The sequence below is a fragment of the Octopus bimaculoides genome, chromosome 8 (genome assembly GCF_046866305.1).
Source record: "Octopus bimaculoides isolate indiv1 chromosome 8, ASM4686630v1, whole genome shotgun sequence".
Lineage (NCBI taxonomy): Eukaryota > Metazoa > Mollusca > Cephalopoda > Octopoda > Octopodidae > Octopus > Octopus bimaculoides.
The window spans coordinates 16,128,778-16,143,046 of record NC_142935.1 but is presented as its reverse complement, the minus strand read 5'-3'; the positions used below and the strand labels follow the sequence as shown (position 1 = coordinate 16,143,046).

At 38.8% G+C, this 14,269-nt stretch overlaps 1 protein-coding gene across 1 annotated transcript in view; it reads left to right on the top strand.

Annotated features, from left to right (window-relative positions):
- The window catches only part of LOC106867171 (solute carrier family 4 member 11), a 91,609-nt gene that overhangs the window by 69,433 nt on the left and 7,907 nt on the right, over positions 1 to 14,269 (top strand). Inside the window, exons 7-10 of the mRNA XM_089356124.1 lie at positions 3,161 to 3,245; positions 5,711 to 5,833; positions 6,380 to 6,493; positions 7,196 to 7,328. Coding sequence (XP_089212250.1) covers positions 3,161 to 3,245; positions 5,711 to 5,833; positions 6,380 to 6,493; positions 7,196 to 7,328 — 455 coding nt within the window. The remainder of the gene's footprint in view (positions 1 to 3,160; positions 3,246 to 5,710; positions 5,834 to 6,379; positions 6,494 to 7,195; positions 7,329 to 14,269) is intronic.

Here is a 14,269-nt window from a genome sequence, read left to right as displayed (position 1 = left end):
CCAGCACAAATCATAATGATACAGGAACGTCTTTCCCAATATTCAGATGGCTTTTGGCACGACTTCCCAGTCCTCCATGTCTACTAACTTATTCTCAACTCCAACTTTAATCTTTATGCTCTCCAACAGCATTGGCTGTTCACCAATACATCAAGCTGTTCCTGCAAAAAGAAAAGGAAACATAAAACATTGTCAAATTTAGCCGACACCTTGTATGCCACTGTTATTATTGTTTTGTAATCAAACTCCAGGTAAACTTTGATCAAGCTCACACATGATAAAAGGCCTTCTTACAGACTCTGACATCAACCATAAATGTTGCTCTCAATTTTCCAAGTCATTAAAAAAAAAATAGTAAAAACAACAAACAAACTTCTTTCTCAGAGCTAATATTGAATTACTTTTATGACAGTAACCATTTAAAAGTGACATGACCACCACCGAGTAAGATCAAGTAATCACATAATATTTTATCAAGAATTACTATTATGATGGCTTGTTGTCATTATCATCTTTCAAGAGGATCAATGAACAAGTGGATAAGATATTGATAGTTGACTAGTAAGGATATGATACTGCCTTCAATACCCACTACTGTCTACAAAGTTGATTGTCCTGTCTTTCAGCTCAGACATTTCTGTACCTGGGAATCTAGGAATACATTATTCAAAATGTCCTTTAATTTTTTTTTTTTGTTTTTTTCTGTAAGATGGTTGGAAGTGATTTGAAGATTTGGTTGCTATTTTTAGTATATCCAGTTACCACATAGAGAAGCCCTCATTGTCCTTTCATCTTTTTTCCTTTTTTTTTTTTTTGTAAAATGGTAGGAAATAATGATTTGAAGAAGATTTAGCTGCTATTTCTTATAGGTCCAGTAATAATATAGAGATGCCCTTATTGGCTTGACGGGGATAGATGGGTGAAGATTAACAGGGTTTTAATATGGTTTCCTTTTTAACCCTTTTATAACCATATTTCTGTCAAAATACGAAATAAACTACCTTTGTTTCAATTAATTTGGGAAATTATGGAGATTAAGTAAATATAAAAAAATTCAATAAATAAATTCTATACACCTTTTTCCTTATAATTCCTTAAGATCAAATACAAATTTCTAATCCCACCAAATATCATGATGTAACCATTAAGGGACCCATATGTGTTATTAAAATAACTTTTGTTGTTATTAAAAGTTAGTGTTTAGAATGTAATAAAGAATTTGTATAATAGAGGGAATTTGTATAATAGAGTGAGGGGCCAACATCAGATAGGTTGGTATCAAAAGGGTTAATGAATTTTGCAAATCAGATTGAATAGGAAAGGAATTATACTTTACAATTCAATGTAAGCATGATCTCAGTGTTGTCATCATTGTTGCCATCATCATCATCATCATGATCACTATCACCATGATTTTAACATTATTACAATTATCATTATCACTTCATCACAATTATCATATCATCTTCATTAGCACCACCATTAACAAGAGTAAAGTTCCTACATGGTCACTCAACCAGTTAGAAACAGCAGCCAATTGTCCCTCAAATTACATTTCACCATCAGGAAAAGAACAGAAAATTATTATATAATAGATAGTGTAGTCCTAGATGTAAAATGCCCTAGAGAAGATCAAAATGGGATGGTCATAATTGGAACGTCTATAATCATAAGTCTGCTGGATCATACATAGATGACCTGGGATTAAACATCAAAAAGGAAAAACACATTAGATACACTTTGTCTGAATAAAAGGTGGGATGGTCATAGCTGGAACGTCTTTGATCATAGGTATGCTGGATCATAGCTTACCTGGGATTAAACAAGAACAAGGAGTGAACATTAGATTATGTACTTCAAGATACACTTTGTCTGAATTAAAGATGGGATGGTCATAACTGGAACATTTTGGATCACAAGTGTGCTGGATCAGGGCTAATCTTGGACTAAGCAGGAGTGCTTGCCAACCACATGGTTCAGGGTTCAATCAGACTGCGTGGCATCTTGGGCAAATGTCTTCTACTATAGCCCCGGGTCGACCAAAGCCTTGTGAGTGGATTTCGTAGATGGAAACTGAAAAAAGCATATCGTGTGTGTGTGTGTGTGTGTCTGTCTCCACACCAGCGCTTGACAACCGATGTTGGTGTGTTTACATCCCCCTGTAACTTAGTGGTTTGGCAAAAGAGACAGATATGTTAAGTACTAGGCTTACAAAGAATAAGTCCTGGGGTCAATTTGTTCAACTAAAGTCAGTGCTCCAGCATGGCCATAGTCAAATGACAGAAACAAATAAAAGAATCAAAGAATAACAGAATAAGCAACAATAAAGGTGAACACATTGGACAATATAGTCCTAGATACACTTTGTCTGAATAAAAAGCTGGGAGATAGTCATAGCTAAAGCATCTTTAATCATAACTCAGTTCAGTCAAGACGGACCTTCACCTCACCACCACAACCACCACCACCAGCAACAACAATAACTACTACTATAGCTATAACTAATACTACTACTACTACTACTACTACTACCACCACCATCACTGTTGCTACTACTGCTGCTCCTTGATAATACTCTCTAAGTACTTAAAAGACAGATAAAAACTTAAGATATGTTACTTTTGTAACTGATAGGTAAATTGCTTACAGTATTATGGGATTATTACAGGTAGACGTGTGGCTGTGTAGTTAAGAAGTTCACTTCCCAGCCAAATGGTTCCAGGTTCAGTCCCACTGCATGAAATGTTGGGCAAATTTTTTTTTTTCCTGCTATAATCCCAGACTGACTAAAGACTTGCAAGTGAATTTGGTAGAAGACTCAAAGAAGCCTGTTTTTGTGTGTGTGTGTGTGTGTGTGTGTCTATAAGTGTATATGCATGTGTATGTTAATGTTTGTCCCCTGTCACCACCACCTGACAACCGGTGTTGGTTTGTTTGTGTCCCTGTAACTTGGCAGTTGGGCAAAAGAAATCGACGGAGTAAGTGCCACACTTTAAATAAGTAATGGGGGTTGATTTGTTTGAATAAAATCCTTCAAGGCGGTGCCCCAGCACTGAAACAAGTAAAAGATAAAAGGTAAAGATATGACAAACAATAAAAGAAAACACAAATAAATAAATAAATGAATAAATAAATAAATGAATAACAAAATTTATTTCAGGATGAGAAGAAATATGCAATTTGTCAAGGAATTAAAGAGGATTTGAAGCACCGGCTCAAACATTATATGTCTGATTACAAGGATGGTAAGAATCCCTTTGTGATTTTTTTTAGTAAATAATTATAGTTTATGGATGCAGGTTTCATTACACTGGGGTTAATAAGTTTGCTTTATAACCCCGTGGTATCCAGGGGTTTCGTCTCACTGTATAACAACATCAGGTGCTGCTAGAGATTTGTGAGTGAAATTTGGTACCTAAAAAAAACTGTGCTGCAAGCCCACCCAGTGGATGTATGTGTAGATGTGTGTGTGTGTGTGTGTGTGCATACATGTTTATATGTGTGTTTGTATATATGTATACATATATGTGTGTGCATACATATTTATATGTATATATGCATATATGTGCGTGTGTGTGTGTGTGTAGGTGGGAGTGCTGAGCTCCCTGTTCAAAAATATAAGAACACAGATAGTGTGTCATATAGCCAGCTACAAACGATGTTTCTTGGGACTAAAACAACAGTAACATCATCCCTTTCAGGACAGCCACAGTATGTTGGCAAATAGCCTTTACTTTAAACTGTTACTGAATGTCTCTCTTTGCGAGATTTAGAAATGATAATATTTATATATATATATATATATATATATACACACATATACGTACATAAATATTAAATAAATATATATATATATATATGTGCGTGTGTGTGTGTGTATATATATATATATATATATATATATATATATATATATATATATATATATATATATATATAGTATATATGAGTGACATCAAAAGGTTCCCAGACAAGCTATGTTAAATAAAAGCTAACTTATTTACCTATGTTTTAACATCATCTCCTACAAAATAGTCACCTTGTGCAGTAATACACCAATCCCAGTGTTCCTGTTACATTTGGAGTTTGGCCTGGAAGTCATTTCCATTAAGCAAGTTGAGAACCTTCTGCGATTCACTCTGGATCTCAACAATGGTGTTAAAATGGTGACCTTTGAGCTGTTTTTTCAGCTTGGGGAAGAGATGCTAAATCTGGGGAACATCTTGAAGAACAGATGCTAAATCTAGTGAAGCAGGTAAATGCAGAAGCAATACCATGTTGTTTTTGACAAGAAAGTCATGAGTGAGGAAAGCTTGGTGACAGGCAGCATTACCATCATGACGAACCCAATTCTTCACACTCCACAGATCCAGTCATTTTCGCTGAATGTCCTCCAATGATCCTCATGGACAAGCTGATGAATTTTCTCCATATTTCTCGGGATGACACTCATGGTAGGTCTTCCAGATTGCTCATCGTCTTTCAGGGACTTTCTTCCACTTTTGAAGCACCTGTGCCATGAGAAACATTACATATAACCCATTGCTTCTTCGCCGTAAGCTTGCCGAAGCATGCTCAATGTCTTTGTAGCAGACTTCCCAAGTTTAACACAAAATTTCATGTTGGCTCTTTGTTCCTGTCCATGACAAAATTGCAGAGTACAGCATACATGCGATCACAAAGACACTAATTTCACAACTTATGAAGTAAACACAGCGATGCCACTCAACACACTTCCTCATGAAGGTCACTGCTACTGCTCACAGTGCATACAACTGTGTGCTGCCATCAGTTGATGTGCTACACGACTAGTCTGAAACTTTTTATACCACCTTGTACATACATGCACATAACGTTTGCATGTGGGTGTGCTTGTGAGTAAGATTGTGTGTGTGTTGATAGTTTGACTCAATTTCTCATACTTGCTCTTTCATAGACACTTGTAGTTTTATATCTACAAAATGTCAAGGAATGCATGACTCAATCAAACTGGTAATCTATATATTGTTAACTTCAACAATATATGTTGAAGTTAACAACACTTTTTTTTCCCCATTCATTTGTACACCTGACATGTTGCATCTAGTGGAGGCGCAATGGCCCAGTGGTTAGGGTAGCAGACTCGCGGTCATAGGATCGCAGTTTCGATTCCCAGACTGGGCGTTGTGAGTGTTTATTGAGTGAAAACACCTAAAGCTCCACGAGGCTCTGGCAGGGGATGGTGGCAAACCCTGCTGTACTCTTTCACCACAACTTTCTCTCACTCTTACTTCCTGTTTCTGTTGTTCCTGTAATTCAAAGGGTCAGCCTTGTCACACTGTGTCACGCTGAATATCCCTGAGAACTACGTTAAGGGTACACGTGTGTGTGGAGTGCTCAGCCACTTGCACGTTAATTTCACGAGCAGGCTGTTCCGTTGATCGGATCAACTGGAATCCTCGACGTCGTAAGCGACGGAGTGCCAACAACATGTTACGTCTTATTAGGCTTTTTCAGTAAAATACAAACTTTATTGTACTCATCAAAGAAGTGATGAAAGAATTAATTACTAAGCAGATATAGAACATTGTATACATGTCAATAAAGAAAATTAGTATATGCAAATAGATGACAGCAAGTCAAATAAATATTAAATTGTTGTGCCAAGAGAAGCTGATAATATATTAGGTATATATTTCTGGGAAAATGTCTTGTTTGTTTATTGATTCAGGTTTAAATGGAAAAAAGGCCCTTCGGAAAGTCGTTCCAGCTTCCCTCTTCCTGTATTTTGCTTGTATTCTTCCAAATGTTGCATATGGAATGATAATCAGCAATGATACGCATGGAGCAATTGGTAAGGATAAAAATATTTAATAACATTGCAATATTCGTATTTTGAAAATGAATAAATTTTTATGTTACATTCTAAATGTTAGTGTTCAGTTTTAATAAAATTTCTCCTGCATATAATGGAAATTCTCTCGAGTGCCATCTTTGATAGCATAAAAGAGAGCTTTATTATCATTATTATAAAGGCATTATTATTCAAAGCTGCGATGGACTGGTATCCCATCCAGCTACAGGGGAACACATACGCCATGGAAACCGGGAAACCGGCCCTATGCTCCACAAGGGGATAAGAGGATTTCCATTCCATATCAGACAGAACACACGCAACCCCAATCAATGCAAAGTTCTGGCTGGGTTATTTTCTTTCTATTTGTAATTTATTTTTATATAAGTAAAAAGAAATCTTGTTACTTCTTGGTTATATATATTGGCATATATTAAATTGTAATCATATTTGTCTGTTTATTCTCTTCATCAATCTAGCTCTCTTTCTTTATTTCTCCTTCTGTCTCTTCTTCTATCTCTCTTTCTCTCTCGTTGTCTCCATCAGATATACAACATGTATTATTGGGTCAGTTTTTGGCTGGTATTCTCTTTAGTTTGATAGGAGGTCAAACCATGAACATATTGTTAACTACAGCACCACTGACATTATTCACCAGAGGTAAGTGGCTTTAGTTCAATAGACATAGGTATACACACACACATACACACACGCGCGCGTGCACTAAAGTCAACGCTCCAGCATGGCCATAGTCAGAGGACTGAAACAAGTAAAAGAATATACATATATAAAACCCATGATGGTGCCACGTAAAAAGCCCCCAGTACACTCTTAAGTGGAAATTGTTAGAAAGGGCATCCAGCCATAGAAACCATACCAAAACAAACAACTGGAGCCTGGTGCAGTACTCTGATTTGCCAGCTCCTGTCAAACCATCCAACCCATGCCAGCATGGAAAATGGATGTTAAGTGATGATGATGCTGACACAATGAAGAGCAGAAACAAGTAACTCAGTATAGCAACAGGATGAAGCCTCATCTTTAAATAAACTCTACTGCAAAATTTTGTATATCTAAATCTTCATGCGTGCATGTATGTGTAAATAAATGGAATTTTCTAGTTCAGAACAGTTCTTTTCATACACACTGGCCTAAAACTTCACCTATATTCTTACTTTTATTTAATTTTTACTACAACAGTTTTCACCATCTTAGATTTTACATATACATATTAAACTAGACTGTATTTTTTATAAATTAAATTTTGCAATATTTTATATATTTTGTAATCTAGAATGCTTTTAGTCTATTTTCCTATAACTGTTTTCCTCGTGATATTACTTATATTTTATCTGGTTTCAGTTGTAGCCAACATCTGTGATGACTTCGGCATTGATTTCCTTGGAATGTTTGCTTGCGTTGGTATTTGGAGTTCAATCTTCCTCATTTCATATTCCATTTTTGGTTTCTGCAACCTCTTGAAATGGTCAACCAGGTGTGTTTTATCACTGATACTGTACAGATTAATGTTTCTACTAAATTAATCTAATATCATGTTTTCAGAAAATATACAAGTCAAAATTTTCAGACCAAAATTAACTGCTAAAAAAAAGGTAGGTTGATTTATGCACCAAGACAACTCTGGAGGACCAAAAATTCCATTTGAAATGCAACAGGATTTGTAAAAATAATAACAACGTTTGAATATTTACAGTACATGTTTTATATTATATTCTATGTTAACTTCATCATCATCATCATCATCGTTTAACGTCCGCTTTCCATGCTAGCATGGGTTGGACGATTTGACTGAGGACTGGTGAAACCGGATGGCAACACCAGGCTCCAGTCTGATTTGGCAGAGTTTCTACAGCTGGATGCCCTTCCTAACGCCAACCACTCAGAGAGTGTAGTGGGTGCTTTTACGTGTCACCCGCTCGAAAACGGCCACGCTCGAAATGGTGTCTTTTATGTGCCACCCGCACAAGCCAGTCCAGGGGCACTGGCAACGATCTCGCTCGAAAATCCTACAGGAGCCAGTCAGGCGGTACTGGCAACGGCCACACTCAAAATGGTGCATCTCATGTGCCACCCGCACAAGAACCAGTCCAGGGGCACTGGCAACGATCTTACTTGGCTTGCCGGGTCTTCTCACGCACAGCACATTTCCAAAGGTCTCGGTCCGTAGTCATCGCCTCGGTGAGGCCCAATGTACGAAGGTCTTGCCTCACCACCTCAGCCCAGGTCTTCCTGGGCCTACCTCTTCCACGGGTTCCCTCAACTGTTAGGGTGTGGCACTTTTTCACGCAGCTATCCTCCTCCATTCTCACCACATGTCCATACCAGCGCAATCGTCTCTCTTGCACGCCACAACTGATGCTTCTAATGTTCAGCTTTTCTCTCAAGATACTTACACTCTGACGGGTATTCACATTGACATTACACATCCAACGGAGCATACTGGCTTCATTCCTTGCGAGCTTACGTATGTCCTCAGCAGTTACAGCCCATGTTTCACTGCCATGTAGCATGGTTGTTCGTACGCATGCGTCATACAGTCTGCCTTTTACTCTGAGTGAGAGTCCCTTTGTCGCCAGCAGGGGTAAGAGCTCTCTAAACTTTGCCCAGGCTATTCTTATTCTAGCAGCTACACTTTCAGCGCACCCACCCCCACTACTAACTTGGTTGCCCAGATAGCGGAAGCTATCGACTACCTCTAGTTTTTCACCCTGGAATGAGATAGAAGTTGTTTCCTGTTTGTTTGCAGTCTTTATTGCACCTGAACATCTGCCACAAACAAAAACTAACTTGCTAGTTAACCTGCCTTTGATGTTGCTGCACCTCTTATGTGTCCATAGCTTGCACCGGGTACATCTTATAGAGTTACTACCTACTCCTTTTCTACATACTGAGCAGGGCCATCTACCTGAAGGGGTTTGTGTTTTATCTACCTTCCTACTTATTAGGATTTTGGTTTTAGCTAGGTTGACTCTAAGGCCCTTCAATTCTAGACCTTGCTTCCACACCTGAAACTTCTCCTCTAGTTCTGATAGTGACTCCGCAATTAGGGCAAGGTCATCAGCATAGAGGAGCTCCCAGGGGCAACCTGTCTTGAACTCCTCTGTGATTGCCTGGAGGACTATGGTAAATAATAGGGGGCTGAGGACGGAACCTTGGTGGACCCCTACCTCTACCCGGAATTCATTGCTGTACTCATTTCCAACCCTCACCTTACTGGCAGCATCTCTGTACATGGCTCGCACAGCTCTCACTAACCATTCTTCTATCCCAAGTTTCCTCATTGACCACCAGATAAGGGATCAGGGGACCCTGTCAAAGGCTTTCTCCATGTCAACGAAAGCCAGGTACAGAGGTTTATCCTTAGCTAGGTATTTCTCCTGCAACTGTCTCACTAGAAATAAGGCATCAGTAGTGCTTTTACCTGGCACGAACCCAAACTGCATCTCATCTAAATTGATTCGCTCCCTAATTAGTTGGGCTATGACCCTCTCTGTAACTTTCATAACCTGATCTAACAGCTTGATGCCTCTGTTACCTTGTATGCCAGAAAATATGGTAATCATATGATGAGCTAAATAATTGTATTTATAGGCGTAGGAGTAGCTGTGTGGTAAGTAGCTTGCTTACCAACCACATGGTCCTGGGTTCAGTCCCACTGCGTGGCATCTTGGGCAAGTGTCTTCTACAATAGCCTCGGGTCGGCCAAAGCCTTGTGAGTGGATTTGGTAGACGGAAACTGAAAGAAGCCTGTCGTTTATATATATATATATATATATATATATATATATATACATATATGTGTGTGTGTGTGTATGTGTTTGTGTGTCTGTCTTTGTCCCCCCAACATCGCTTGACAACCGATGCTGGTGTGTTTATGTCCCTGTAACTTAGCGGTTTGGCAAAATAGACCGATAGAATAAGTACTAGGCTTCTAAAGAATAAGTCCTGGGGTCGATTTGCTCGACTAAAGGCGGTGCTCCAGCATGGCCAGTCAAAAGACTGAAACAAGTAAGAGTAAAAGACTATAGTCTGATACCTAAATGTTTTGAGGCAGAATCTTGACAGAGTTAACTTGTTAATCCTTTTAGTCTATTAATCCCAATGTTTGTAAGGCAAGTACCAGTAATATACTAGCATTTCATCATAATCCCTTTCCTTACAAAACCAAAATCAGGACCTACTTATTCATTTTGTTTAAATACATATAAAAAGCACCCATGCTAGTGCCACATGAAAAGCACCTGTACCACTCCCATGTATAAAAGATCTGTAACAGTGCCACATATAAAGCACCCATCCTGATGCCACATAATAAGCATCTAGTACACTCTGTAAACTGGTTGGCATTAGGAAGGGCATCCAGCCATAGAAACCATGCCAGGCATGAAGCCTGGGCAGCTCTTCAGCTGACCACCCCCTGTCAAAATCAAAATGCCCCCACCCACCTCACCATGCCAGCATGGAAAACGGACATTAAGTGGTATTGATGGTGTGTTGAAATATTCCAAACTGGTGCGGGCATGTGCCTGAACAGGGTGCCAATTCGTCACAGAGTAAACCTTCAGTTACCACTGGAACCTATTTTCAGCTGAGTGTACTGGAGCAATGTGAGGTGAAGTGTCTTGCTCGAGAACACACTGCACTGCCCTGTCTGAGAACTGAACTCATATCTTAACAACCATAAACCTTAAACCACCTGACCATGGACCTTCATTTGATGAACACTAAGCACCATAAATTTTGTTTTGTGTCTTTTTTTTTTTTTTTTTTCAGCTAAAATAGATTAACACAAATCAGGTCATTACTGTGTGTTCAAATATGTTTTTTAATCAGACTTTGCTGCTGATGCTGCCGTTGCTGTTGTTATTCAATAAACAGGTGTCATATTGACTTTACAGTTCAGTGGTGGTGGTGGTGGCGGCAGGAGCAGTAGTAGTAGTAGTAATAAAGAAAGATAAAGACACAGACATGGCTACGTGGTTAAGAAGTTCACTTTGTAACCACATGGTTTGGAATTCAGTCCCACTGCATGGCAGCACCTTGGGCAAGTCTCTTATACTGTAGCCTCCAGGCCAACCAATGCCTTGAGAGTAAATTTGGTAGATAAAATCATTGTGAAAGCTCATTATGCATGAGTGTGTGTGTGTGTATCATAATTATCATCATTGGAAGGCACATGATTCCGAGAGTGTAGTGGGTGCTTTTACGTGCCACGGGCACGAAGGCCAGTCAGGCGGTACTGGCAACGGCCATGCTCAAAATGGTGTTTTTTACGTGCCACCTGCACAGGAGCCAGTCCAGCGGCACTGGCAATGACCCGCTCGAATGCTTTTTCACATGCCACCAGCACAAGTGCCAGTAAGGCGATGCTGGTAACGCTATGAATTGTTATAATCTGAAGGAAGAGATTGGAACACGTTTCTTGCTGTAGAGAAGATACATAACTACTTGCACACTATTTACTTGAAATAATGATTTCTAACATAAGCACAAATTTAATTGGATAAGGTTAGTTATTTAAATCAACTCCAGTACTTGATTGACATTGAGAGAACAAATAGCATAGTTGACCTTGGCAGAACTCAAACTGAGAACATAAAGAAGTGTAATTAATATTTATTTCAATTTTTGGCACAAGGCCAGTAATTTTGAGAGAGAGGTGGGGCGGGGGTGATTACATCGACCCCGGTATGCAACTGGTACTTATTTTATCAACCCCAAAAGAATGAGAGGCAAAGTCAATCTTGGCAGAATTTGAACTCAGAATATAAAGATGGACAAAATGCTACTAAGCATTTTTCCCAATGTGCTAACGCTTCTTTTCTACTCTAGGCACCAGGCCTGAAATTTTGGGGGAGGGGACCAGTCAAATAGATCGACCCCAGTATGGACCTCAAAAGGATAAAAGGCAAAGTCAACCACAGCAGAATCTGAACTCAGAACGTGAAGACATAAAATACTGCTAAGCATTTCGCCTGGCATGCTAATGATTCTGCCAGCGCTTGCTGCCTTAGAAGCATAATTAATATTGGTTTCAAATTTTGGCATAAGGCCAGCAAGCTTGAGAGTGGGGGTCAGTCAATTACATCAACCCCCAGTACTCAACTGATATTTATTTTATCAATTCTGAAAGAATGAAAAGCAAAGTCAACCTCGGCAGAATTTGAACTCAGTATGTGAAGACAGACAAAACACTCCTAAGCATTTTGCCCAGCATGCTAATGAGTCTGCCAGTTTGATGCCTTAGAAACGAATTAATATTGCAAGACATTTAGGGTGGCAAACTGGCAGAAATGTTAGAACGTCGGGTGAAATGCTTAGCAATATTTCATCTATCATTACGTTCTAAGTTCAAATTCCGCCAATCTCAACTTTACCTTTCATTCTTTTGGGGTTGATAAATTAAGCACCAGTTGCATACTGGGTCGATCTAATTGACTGGCCCCCTCCCCAAATATTTCGGGCCTTGAACCTAGAGTAGAAAAAATTATCTTAAGGCTGTGAGCTAGCAGAAACATTAGCATGCTGGGTGAAATGCTTAGCGGTATTTCGTCTGATAAATTAAGTACTAGATGCATACTGGGGTCGATCTAATTGACTGGCCCCCTCTCCAAAAATTTCGGGCCTTGTGCCTAGAGTAGAAAAGAATATTGCAAGGCTCTATTAATTCTGCCTTTCGGCTGCCTAAAAGCTACAGGAAATATTCAAAATAATTCTTTAAAGAAATCAATTGTTGTAAGGTTTGTTTCCATCTAATATTAACCAAAATTTTCAGAATTAAATATGCAAATCATTTTCCACAAAATACCAGTGAATTATAATTTTTAATGGAATAACAATGAAATATCAATAAAAAAAAAATAGCGTATTTTGTTCAGAAATACATGCTAAAATTCAATAGATAAGTATTGACAAATCATCATCTCCACCACCACCATCGACAAATTCTTATATGGACAAAAAAAAAAACAATAGCTCTTAATAAATATCCTATTTGAATATGTTTTTCTGTGCATACATTAAAATAGAAATTATATAATAATTTTATTACATTTTTTTCTCCCTCCCAGTTAAATATCAATTCAAAGATATTGCATATAGGAATTAATAATTTCATGAAACTCTAATCTTGTGTATTATGTATTTCAGTCTTTTGATAAAAGACATTTCTAAATGTGGTTAGAAAAAAAATTCCTCAACTGTTGTCACTTCGTATGACATAAATAACAGCAGTTTCAGTATTTTGTTTCCTTGAGTTGGATGCTGGAACTTTTTAGTATTTCATCATAATTGTTGTTTAACGTCCGCTTTCCATGCTAGCATGGGTTGGACAATTTGACTGAGGACTGGTGAAACCAGATGGCTACACCAGGCTCCAATCTGATTTGGCAGAGTTTCTACAGCTGGATGCCCTTCCTAACGCCAACCACTCTCTTTTGCCAGTGGCACGTAAAAGCACCCATTACATTCTCAGAGTGGTTGGCATAAGGAAGAGCACCCAGCCATAGAAAGCATGTCAAATCAGACTGGAGTATGGTGTAGCCCCTCAGCTTACCAGCTCTGGTCAAACTGTCCAACCCCTGCCAGCATGGACAACAGACACATCAGTTCCTCTCAAACCATTCAACCCTTACCAGCATTAAACACGGATGTTAAACAATGGTGATAATGATGATGACCCCACCAGTACAGGTGCCACTTAAAAAGCACCAAATCCATACTGTAAAGTGGTGGGCATTTGGAAGGGCATCCAGCTGTAAAAGCCACATCAAAACTGATCTTGCTTGGGTCACTGATCTTGCTTGGGTCAAGGGCATCCAGCCATAAAAACCAAGGCAAAACAGAAACATGGCGTAGGCCTCCTGTCTGGCTAGCACCTACCAAACTGTCAAACCCATGCCAGCACAGAAGATGGACATTAAGCGATGATGATGATGATATCAATATGACGTGAACAGAAATACTTAGCAGTATTCATGTCCTGATAAGGGATGTCCCTTCATGGCAAAAAAATAAGCTTGAATTTTTGTTTATCATGCAACTAATAAAAATAAGTACCAAAGATGAAATTGGTTGGAACCTTTGGAGGCAGTGACCCAACATGGCTGCAGCCCAATCCCTGAAACCAGTAAAATACTAAAAGAATGTGTTCACAGATGGAAGAAAGAGTGATGAAAGAGGAATAAAGTGAAAGAGTAATAGAGTGTGAGTGATGGATATATGATGATTGTTAGTAAAGCGATCCACTAAAAGTATGACCATCAATGAGAACGTAGACACATAAGAGAGTGATGGGAGAAAATGATTGATGTCAACAATGAGAGAGACTGATTGATGGCAATGAAAATGAGTTATGGTAAACAGTGGGAGTGATGGATGGCAATAATATATGCAAGGAAGGAGAGTAATAAAAGA